We start from the raw sequence: 11,949 nt of genomic DNA on the forward strand, positions 1-11,949 counted from the left end.
TGTGTGTAGATGCAACGTTCAGCTTGCATTTGAGCCTTCGGGATGCTTACCATTAGGCTGGGATACAGGCTAACCGAGATTTTACATGCAGCTACATTGCACCAAGTCAGTATGGCAATCTTGTTTCTGACCACCAAGAACATCATTGCATGGTGTGTGTTTGTAAACCGGGACAAAGCGCATAAGCAAAAGGTAATCATTCTTCACCAGTTTTTTTTGTTCCGTGCACATGAAAATCTTGGCAATACTTAAAAGAAAATGTTGTTGTTCTGCCCCAAGGGAGTTTGGTGCAGTGGAAGGGTCCTTGGCCACTAGACCGGTGGTCAGAGTTCTATTCCCATAAGTGTCAAACCCTTTGCATTAATGAGAGCAAGGGATAAGCCCTTGCTTATCCCTTAGCTCAGCTGAAGCCGGGTGACTCCCTGGGGGCAAGGAGTGCGTCATGGTTTACACCATCTGTAAAAAGCGGCAGGCTTAGCCGGCACGACTAATGCTTTGATCCCGACTGTAGTTTTCCTGTCCTTCACGAAAAAAAAAAACTTACTACATTGTTGATGTGTGCTAACGGAATAATTGGAAGTCATTGGTCAAAACCAAAATATGGTAACAAAATTCTAACAGTGCCTTGTTGCTTACCACAAACGATAAGGTGAGTCTTGCTTTTGGTCCAAATTGATCTGAATCCCTTCTAAGACCTGACCCGAATGTTGGGTCAACTGCATCCATATTTGACCTGATTCTGGCTTTCGGAAAGAATCTGGCAAATGGAACTAAAACCAGTAATCGTCATTGTGTACAGAACACATGATACTGTATATAGGAAAAGAGTCAGCATAGGGGCTTGTGATCTTATCCTAATTGGTTTCTCTTGTATCTTTTGCTGTATTCTATTTTTCTGCTGTCTGATTTCTACAGGATCAGTTGGGTGATTCATCGTCACCCAACTCATCTATATCTCATGTCAATTCTTCCTATTATCTCAATAAATTTCTTCTTTAAAAAAAAGTACTTCAGTGAGCAGTAACATTTTTATAACAACTTATGTTGGGCACCAAACGGCAAGGCACTCGTGCGGACCGACAGTGTGGGAAGAGAGAGGAAGAACTAATAAATCATACTTTTGATTCCTGTTTATCCTCAAGCACACCTCATGTTTCCTACCAGCTAAAATATAACTGCATCAATGACAAAACCAAGAGCGCATAGACACAAACCACATGCTCATGAACAGTTTCCAACAAGGCAAGATTCCACTTGTCCCTCAACTGGTCTTTATATAACAAGAGCCAAGCCAAACATTTATCTTCAAAACACCAACAGTTTCATCTTCCAAGAGACGCGAAAGAGAGAAAATGGCATCCTCTGCCACAATCTCCTTCCATACTCGGTCAATTAGCTTGCCCACAAGATCCAACCCCATCTTGAACAGAGTGGAAGAATGCCTTAGAGTTGTGAAAGATTGGCAAGCCTCACCATCCAGGAAAGCACACAGCTTGAGCAGCACCGGTCTCAGCCACCTTAAAGATATGTACCGCTGCACTGATGACTTCCTACAAATGCCTCATACCCAACAAGCTCTTAGAGGAAAAGAGAGTTTTGTGAGCCAATTGCTGGATGACTTCCTAAGATTGTTGGAAGTGTGTGGGATGGTGAAGGATTCATTGGTGCAGATGAGGGAGCGGCAACAATGCCTTCAGTCGATGTTCCGCCGAAGGGATCAAAATCTTTATGATGGCATTAGCAAATACCAATTCATGAGAAAGAGAATGAGAAAGGACATGATCAAAATAAGCTTGCAACTACTGAAAGGCATGGAAATTCTCGCGATTCCGTCGAACGACAGCAAGGATAAGGTTGATGACATCCTGAGAGAAGTAAGAGCCAACTCAATCTTTGTGTTTGAGGTTCTTGCATCAAATATCTCTGCACACAAGTCACCACGATCTATCTTCTCGAGATTAAGATTGTTGAGCTCAAAGAGACTTGATGCTGGTGATGAAGAGAGCACAAATGAAATTGAGAGGTTGGATGTGGCTTTGTTTTCCTTGTGTGGACATTCATCCAAAGTGGAGGACAATGTTCTGTGTGCGCAGAGTGATGGAAAGTTTGGAGGATTGCTTGAGGGAAGTGGAAGATGAATTGGAAGGCATGTCCCGGTGCTTGATCAATGCAAGAGTCACCCTTCTCAACATCTTGACATGCAGCTAAGATAATTTGGTCATTCCAGACCAATTGGAACTTCACCTCAGCATCCGAATTTTAGTGGATGGATATTGGACATAAAATTGTCCATTTGTACATTAACATACGCAAATGAATTTTGTGTACAGTGAAAAATTCAATAGATCTACTTATACTGGGAAAACTCTCTCTCTCTCTCTCTCTGTTGTGAATGTCATATCTTTGTGATGCATGTCTATGAAGAGTGTTCATGGGTTGGGTCAGGGTCGACCTCCATCTGTCCTTACATAGCATCAAACCTGGATAGGCTTGAGTCTTGTATAGGTAGATCTAAAGAATCCTGAATATTTAGAAATTTTGTTATTCTTGAAATATAAAGATTTCTGGTCCAATCAAGAGCCAATCACCATTTGAATTCAAACATCCATTACATATCAGAAACCTCAGAGTGACAAATACATATTGTTCTTTGTGGCACTTGTACATCCGTTTTTTTTTTTTTGAATTCTATATATGTCACAAATATCTCCTGGAATTAGCTAGAGGTCCGTTTTTCTCTTTTTCTTTTTAAAATTTAAGAAATATTGGAGGTTTTAGAATGATAACAGTTTTGCTGAACTTTTGAGCACTGAGTAACTAAACAGAAAAGACTAAAATATAAAAGAAGAAAGGAGTTCCATCTAAATATTTTATTTGTTAAATTAAAAAGGATATCCAGCCAATCCTTCAGCCTGCATTTGACACAAATAGATTCAGATACACGGTTAGACTTTGTTTGAGTAGCCAAGGTTGAACCAAATCAAGTATCTAAAATCTTGAATGGACCAACCGAGACTTTTGGCTTGAAGCAAAATGTAAACAGAAAAGGAGATGTAGGCCATTATGTGCAGTCATAGTGACAATTGCAAATATTTTGAAAACATGATATTTTTAAAATATTACAATATATCGGTTACATCATGAGAAAAAGCGGGTTTACTTTTATATTTGTTGATTTTTTTTCTATTTTACATATTTTTGTTTTAAATTTTTATTTGCCAATATTTTCTGATAAAATGCAAGAAAAACAAAAAAAAATGTCTTTCTCACTAGAACACCTTTATTTTAACATTTTAAACTTCTATCATCACCATGACTATTTCCTAGCATTCAAATTGTGATCATGGTTGCTGAATTGTCCAGCGTGGATTGTGCATAAGAAGACAACGTTATGGAGCAAATTAAATCTTAACTCTTTTTAATGATTTCTGCTTAATTGGTAAGCTGTAATTAAAGTTTTCTATTATGATCAAATGAACCTTGCCACACCTTAGGCCAGTTTGATGTCTTTTCATGTAGTATGTTTTACATTTGCAAGAACAACTTCACTCTGAGGTTTATTGGCAGGTTGAGGTTCTTAAATGTGCAAGGCAGAGTGATGATTTTCCAGGTCCAGGTCAAAGCCAGGAAAGAACTTTTGTGTTAGTGACTACTTCTGCCAATAGCGACATAAGCTTGGCATCTTATCTTCTTCTGTAATTAATTGGTTCATACAACTCCAATCTATTCAAGGTCACAATATAGTGACAATTTTTAATGGGATCAAACCTTTCTACTTTTGTCTGAATTCATTAACACAGTCACTTGGCCCACAGAGAACTATCTCCAGTTCATCCTATTTAGTACTTTCCACTCCAAAACAATTTAGATCCGACTCATGGGATAGCACTGTGGGGCTGGTCCACTCTCCCAGGGTAGTACGTTTACCAGTGTAAGGTGTAGCTAGTTAGGATTTGATCCTGGTGGGTTCCTCATCATAAACAACAAAAAAAGAACAACTCAGGTGACTCGGGCAATTGCTTAAATTGGTGCCCATCTTTCCCTTTGAGAAGCCAAATAAAGACCACTCACATTTCCTACTCATGACCCAATCAAATTAATGATGAAAGGCAACAATATGACTCACAATATCAGGTAAGTGATTTTACGGGTCCAATATTTCAAATTAACATGCAATCATGTAGGCCAAAGATCATCAACTTGCAACCAACCAATTTTCTATCATGGAAGAACACAGGATTAAACACACAAACTGGAGGCAGACTAACTATTTCCTCTATTAATTATTTGATAAAAAAACATAGTTGAGTTGTAATGCTTGGACTCTAGCAATGCATGTTAGGCAAGACCAAAGGCAGGACAAACGTGTTCTACTAATAGTCAAAGGACCAACCATTAGAACAGATCTATGAGAGAGTTAAAAGCAGATATCAACTCCATGTGATTATTTACAACTTAATTTGCATTTCACAGTTTGCTTGATACACATGGGATGCTCAATATTAATTTTGTACATTTTGGTTTTAGTCATAATAAAAGCATTAATATTTAGCATGTCGGAGGCAGATACACAAAAAATGATGGCAGACATATTACATAAGATTTTTGAAAGCACCAAGAATTTGGTCGCTTGGGTTACATTTCAATTGGTTTATAGTTTTCCTACATAGCACTCGGGACCTGGGTTTTCCTGGTCATTTGGTTTGGCTATCAGTTGTAATGAGTTCTCTATCAATGTGTGAAATATTAGTTAGTAGAAGCATTTTGTGGCACACCAATGAAAATTTTATTTTAACTGCTTCCATGTAATGCATATGAAACATATCCAGGCTGGCACAACCAGAGGAACATCATTTTATTGATTCCCTCGTGCACTCAAAACCCTCGACAGTACGATCACCAACGCATGTGAACAGCTATATTTTATCATTAGACCAAGCTTCGGATTTGACTGCGCACAGGTGCAGCAACCACGAATACCTTTATCTTAATTAGATGCACAGTTCTAATCGCCATCATGTTCAACCTAGGACCCATCCCACTTGTACAAAAAGTTTAGAAATTTTATGGGGACAAATTAGATCTTCCATACAAAGTTAATATCAACATTTAATGCTTGAATTCTTCTTTCATCCACAGGGGCGTAGCTAGGATTCATGGGAAGGGGTGGGGTGGGGTGGGGGTGGGGGTGGGGGGAGTTGGTGCAAACAGCGGTGTAGCAAAAAAAAAAAAAAATTTGGTGTGATAGTCTGGGATTCGGGGGCAGCCCCCCCCCCCCCCCCCCAATTTTTTTTTTGAGATAAAAAAATGGCTACAATTATTAATAAAAATCTATTTCATATGGACAAATCAAACTATTTGGTGCAGTCTTTCTCAACCTCAACGGAAAGTTCTTAAACATTATCTAATGGCAATATATAACACTGGTGCGATAATTTGAAGTTCATAACAATGCATAAATTTTATTTATGACAAAATAAATCAAAATACAAAAGTACCAACTAAAATGGACCCCGACAGTTACCCGCAACATAAAATTCATCTATAAGAGAATCTATAACTAAAGTCATAGTATATTCTCGTTCGATGTACAATGTCATACAGTTAGCAAGATAATCATCATCCATTTTGTTACGAATTTCCGTCTTCACATGCTTCATCACTGAAAATGCTCGTTCTGTAGTGACCATAAAACTAACAATGTCAACACAAGACGAAATAATCTAGTTAGCATGACATAACTTTCTGACCTTCCACTTGCAACCAACTTTTGATACAAATCAAGTACTTAAAATCGAAGATCATAAACCACATTAATATGATAATATTGTAACTTTGCTTTCAAGTAAAATATATCTTGTGGTGTAAAATCTTGAGGATAAAACTTCTCTGTAAGCTTACAAATATCAGCTATATTAAAGAATTCAAATGAGTTTTTATGATCCAATGTCGCACTGAGAGAAAGAAGTTCGACTGATGTATCATTAAATCTAGTATTTAACTCCACCAATAAGAAATCTGTAGCTTTATTAAAAACATTAAAATAATAGTGATGCTCAACTGAGGGATACTCACGACCACGGGATCGACCAACCATATATGAACCACTGAAGTCAGGTAGGCAAATATCATTTGTTGAACAAAATGATGTTACTTCTTGAAGGAATTCTTCCCAACCATCCTCAAAGCTTGAAGCACATATATACATAGAAATATATGCATAGGAGCTCATTCAGGAACATAAAATAGGATTTATTCCAAAAATAGGTAAAACATTTTTTTATTTTAAATAAAATTTGATAAAAAATAAATGCAGTGAATTGTTTCAGGTCAGGATCAACCCTACTTCGGAGTTGATTTGATTAAATCTACTCTAATCCACCTATAATTTGATTAAATCAAACTAGCACATATTTGATTAGTCAAATTACCCAAAAGATCGGTGTCTCGTCGTCGTGCTCGGTCAGTGTCTCATCATCTCGCTCACTCAAGAGCACGAGAGCAGCGTCGGAGGCTTGCAGGAGAAGCGTGGGCGACCGACGTCAGAGAAGAAGCTGGGCGACGTTGGATCGATTATCGGGAGTCAGGGGATTTGGGGAAGACGAGGGCAAGGGCTAGGTCACTCAAAATCAAGATCGAAGAAGAAGAGGGGCTGAGGGGTAATAAGTTAAACAGGTCGGATCCAGCACGGGCGGGTGCCCGCCCTCGCCAGGTGCTGGATCCGACCCGAAAATTAGGGCTGGGCTAAGACTGGGCTTTTAATTTTTTTTTTAACTGGGCCGGGAGGCAGGTCTGGGCTACAACCCAGTCCCCCCCCACTCCGCCTTTGTGGGCTAGGACTGGGCTTTTAAATTTTTTTTTTTAACTGGGCCGGGAGGCAGGACTGGTCTACAGCCCCAGCTCCGCCTTTGTTCATCCATCATGTTCAACCCAATATCCATCCATCCTGTATTAAAAAGCTTAGAAGATTTATGGGAACAAATTAGATTTTGCATACAAAGTTAATACCAACATTTAATGCTTGAATTCTTAACCACAAAGGCTGGGTAGAATAAAAGGCCATGCTACTAATTGTGAGCCAATTGACAATAAGAGCAATGCCATATTATTATTTAACTTGTTCAGGTTTCACGACACTAAACAACCCTAGTAGTGCAACGGCCATGCATACTTCAGAATTGTGCACTAAACGTAATCCCCTGTACTGGACTGCTTTAATGGCTATTCAACTGCACAAGTCTGGGTTCCCAAGCAAGACATGAGATTTCTTGTTTCCAAAGAGGAAAAACTAAAGAAGCAAGAGACGAGCAAGTAATAAACCAAGATGAATATTCTGAAACACATAAAAGAAGGCATGTGCGTAACTGCATGATCATTTTATAATCATCTAACATTTGTAGTCCAATCCAGCTACATTGTGAATACTATATGTGCGATATATCCATTCGTGGGAGACACACACTAATAAACAATTATTAGATTTTTCAGGAGTAGATTTAGAGAGTTATCTTGTTTTGATATTTGACGCATCACAACATATGTTGGCTAGACAAGGGGCAGGTTGGTAAGAGAGCAGTGAAAGTTTTGTTATTGCCCGTTTGTGCCAAGTGCACGTGAATGTGATAGTAAACGTTTTACTGTCTAATTTTTTATATCGGTGCCTGTACGCTGTGCACATAATCTCCACTCCCACGGGTAGTGGATCTAGGATATTTAATAGCTAATGATTAACATTAATAAATAAATAAATAAAGCAAGCAGGACAATAATTTGGGCATGACTCATAATCTATATCGCCATCTTGGCTGTGTCCTTGGTGACATAACTGCACACATGGACACTCTGATGCGGACAGTGACGTATACAACTCTGTTTTTCTCTGTTCTGCACCTTGCTTGCATTTCATATTTTGAATTTTATTTTTTCTTTTCTGGTTCTTTTGTACTCTTGTTGATAAGGTGATCGCTCATGACCTTGTTTGATATTCACTGTTCTTAATTCTTCCCACTTAGTAATATAAAAAAAGAAAGAAAAAAAGCCAACAGCCAACATCCAGTTCTGTCTTTAAAAGTCTACTTCACAAATGACCATTATCCCAGGTAATTCTCAAAATATTTATAAAATTACAAATACCAATGACATGATTCTGTTCATGTAACTTGGGGTATGACTTGCTCGCTAGCTCTAATATGGATCTCGTTTGGGTTCGAGTACAGGGTATAACATTTCCTTTTGAAGGTACAGGGTATAGCATTTTCAAGTAGGTTATTGGGTATATATCCACTGATAGATTTTGTGGGAAGTTTTTTAACAGGTCAAGTTTAGTTTAATTTGGATACAAACTAGGTCTATCTTCGTAACTAACTTGGAATCAGTTTTGGCCTATAATAGTTTGGATTTGGTTTTAGCACAGGCAGAACCCAGGCAGATTGTTAATTGTTGTGTGCTTAAATTGGGTTAAGACATGTTGAATATACTTGGAAATTTCATAAATTCAGCAGTAATTAGTGCTGAGTAAAGAATTAAAGATATAGGAAGATATTGATTGTGAGACATCATGAAATTAGGAGTATGTTCAGGCACATTTATTTTTTTAAATTTGTTTGGGTATGAATCTATTCGGGTCCTTGCTGGTTTGGGTTGTTGCATAGGTATGGATTGGCTTTGCAAATGAGTTTGGGCATGAATTTAGGTGCACGCAGTGAAGCACCAATCATGTCAGATATATACATGTGGGTAAGGTACAAATGGATTTTTGTCCTAAATGGTCAAACCCAGGGACTGACCTAGCTACTCTCTCAATGGGTTCAAGTTTACTTTCAACCTGACTCCAAGGCAAGTGCATCATGCAGGGTGCAATGGAGGATTAAACTTGTTCTTTAGGCTTTGATATTAATGCAGACCAAATTATTGAAGACCCCACTTTGAATCCATCACCCAAGTCCTTGATACGGACCAAGTGGTGGAAGAGTGCAGATCCAACTCCAAGAATCCAAATCTTGCAAACAAGCCTAAGTATGATCGATCTGGATCCTAGATCTAAGCTCCATTCAAAGCAAGCCACCTCAGCCAAGTGAAACCCAGTCCAAGTGTTGCCACCACAACCATGAAAGCCACCTCAGCCATAGAAGGCACATCAGCAATGTGGGACCCTGCCTTGGGTGGGTCCCCTCAAGAAGAGCTTGGAAAGACATTTGGGCCCCACCCCCTTGGGTGCCCCAGCCATGGCCCTGGTGAACCATGCAACCCTCTTTAAGGCCCTCCCATTGGAATCGTGTAGCCCTTTGGGTCCCCTCCTTTATGGGGCTTGAAAGCCCAAGTGTGACCTAGTGAATTGGGCTCTATATTGAACGAGCTAAGTGAATTTTCATCTAAGAAGTATGTTTATCTATTTTAAGCTTTTTCTAAATTAATATGCTTTGTAAATTGTGTAACCTTATTTGCCTATAAAAAGGGGTTTATTCTATAGTGTTATGAATATGGAATTGAAATTAGACTCTCTCTCTAAAAAACTTTTCACTCTCTTTCTCCTCTCTCTCTCTCTTCTTCTTCCTCTTTCTTACCCTTGCTAGTTTTTATCCTTTGAATCATTCGCCCTTTTCTAAGGGTGTTTTTTTGTCATTATAAGGTGGTTTAGACCTTGCTCGGGTCTGATTTTGCCTAAGTATAAAGTAAAACCATTTTTACTTGGTATTTGGTGGACTATATCAACAACGTAGAGTGCTCGACTCAACCTAGTTGTGTATGAGGAACCTTAGCTAACCTCGAATGAAGCAGACCCTTCTCCAACTTTAGGACACTTTTCTTGAAATGTGTAAGTCATTGGAACACTTTCCCTAATCTCCTCTCAAGCCCTAACCTCTCCTAAAACACAACCTATCAATAAAGCATAAATTTTGTTAGACTTGCAGAAGATGCCTAACCTAAACCGTTAGTTATTTAGACCTAAAACTTAGACCCAAACACCCATAGGATATGTAGATGACCCCACTTAGAGATTACCTACATCTGTAGAAAACTTTATCATAAAAAAAAAAGATCAGATGATTATGTGTCTCCTCTTGAAAATAATACAAATGACACCTATTAGCCAAGAAGATACCCTTCCTCTCAAGCCTATTTTTGTGGGTCCAAAAGCGAAGCAAAAGAATAAAGGATAATGCACAAGAGATCTCACATCTCAAACATAAACTCAAATAACATATTATATTTGATAATCTCAAGTATCAAACATAAATAAACACAATCTCTTAATACAAAAATACACTACAAAGCTCAAATATATAAAGATAAACAAAATACAACTTATCGCATAAGAAACCCTTTCTTCACCACCATTGCAATATCATATTTCTTCAATATTTTTGAGCTTCAGCATTCACTTCTCTTTTTCTCTTCAAACCGCCTTCAAAAAGCTTCAATTATACTTAGAATAGGAATCCCAAGGTGGATATTGCATCTAACACCATTTTTTCCCTTTTCTTCTCTTCTACACCCTCATCTTTTCGCCTCTAGGGTTTGATACAAGATTCTCTTTCTCAGACACTTTCAAGAATAAAAGCATCATTTTTACAAAAATGCCATACATGCCCAATCTAAAACCAGTAACCAAATTTCTTCCTAAATTGGGAATGCATTTGAGGTGTACTCACCACCTCTATCGGACTTCAACACCTTGATGTAGTATCCACTTTACTTTTCTACAAGTGTCTTGAATTTTTTGAACACTTTAAACACATTGGACGTTTCCTTTAAGAAATAAACCCATGTCTTTCTATTGTAGACATCAATAAAAAAAAATAGTTATTCTTACCATATGACAGAGGCTCTAATGTTTCGTATACATCGGTGTGCACAAGTTGCAATAGCCATCGTATAACATTTATAATTTTTCTTTAATTTTAAATGAATAAGGATGTATTTTTATGATCAATTTATACATATAATTTTTTAATTAAATTATATTCGAATCTTGAATATTTTAAATTATGAATTTTGGATAAGGATCTAAACTCTAGTATTTGGATCCTTAATTGAATTAGTGGATTTGAATTTAATAAATATTAATTGGATCCAACCCAATTGGGTTGGATATAAGTCATAAATTTTGGATCCAATCTCATTGGATTGGACCCCATATGAGACCTACTTCATGTTTTAGACCTCATATGGATGAAACTCTCAAACATATGAGAAGAGTCTAGAGGAGGATGAAATGTCCCCACCTTTTTCTCTTTATTTTAATTAATAAAGTAGTTATTAATTAGAATCAAAGTTAAAGGAGTATGAGTCCCCTTTGACTTAGATTTTTTAAATAACAAAAAGTTTGAAAAACTTAAAGAAATATGGACTCTTCACCCATATCCACACGGTTTGGGGGATAGAGAGGGAGATAAATCCATCATAAATAGAATAGGGGATGAGAGGGATTATAAAAGATCCCCCTCCCACACACTCGTCATAATCTCTCTTATTTCTCTCTTCTATTTCTCGTATAACTCCTTTCTCTATTAAACCTTTTTCTTCCACCCTATTCACACCCCCTAGAAGAGAAATTCAGGTATTGTAACAACCATTGAAGGTGATTTTGAAGGAAGGAGAACATAATGGTGGAGTTGAGGCCATATTATGCCTATCAATTTCGGTATTCTACGTGATTTTCAGGTAGGATTTTATTGACTTGTGTGCATGGATAGCACCAAGAGTGCATATGCATGCTATATTAAATTTTAGGTATATATTTTTGGGTAATATCAGTCCTAGATACATGTTTTAACTAATATCCCATGATTTTGGATGGCTACAAGCCTTTGGATAGATTTTTACCAAAAATATTTTTTAGAAAAAACCCTAACTCATGAATGTTTTTTGTAAAACTCATATTCGATATTCTTAAACCATGATGGATATTTATTTGACATGATCACCATATATAAACCTGATTTAAAT

The 11,949-nt window shown here is 37.5% G+C and overlaps 1 protein-coding gene across 1 annotated transcript; it reads left to right on the plus strand.

Moving 5' to 3' along the window:
• The first annotated feature begins 1,352 nt into the window (after positions 1-1,352).
• LOC149835976 (uncharacterized) lies at positions 1,353-2,138 on the plus strand. Its single transcript, XM_090009685.1, has one exon. It carries the CDS (start codon positions 1,353-1,355, stop codon positions 2,136-2,138), a length of 786 nt encoding a protein of 261 aa, XP_089865811.1.
• Positions 2,139-11,949: the final 9,811 nt, after the last annotated feature.

This window comes from Nuphar pumila, chromosome 6, assembly GCF_984573655.1.
Source record: "Nuphar pumila chromosome 6, dmNupPumi1.hap1.1, whole genome shotgun sequence".
NCBI lineage: Eukaryota > Viridiplantae > Streptophyta > Magnoliopsida > Nymphaeales > Nymphaeaceae > Nuphar > Nuphar pumila.

Excerpts from the sequence above, each read along its gene's own strand:
- LOC149835976 (XM_090009685.1), top strand. The coding sequence starts at position 1,353 with ATGGCATCCTCTGCCACAATCTCCTTCCATACTCGGTCAATTAGCTTG.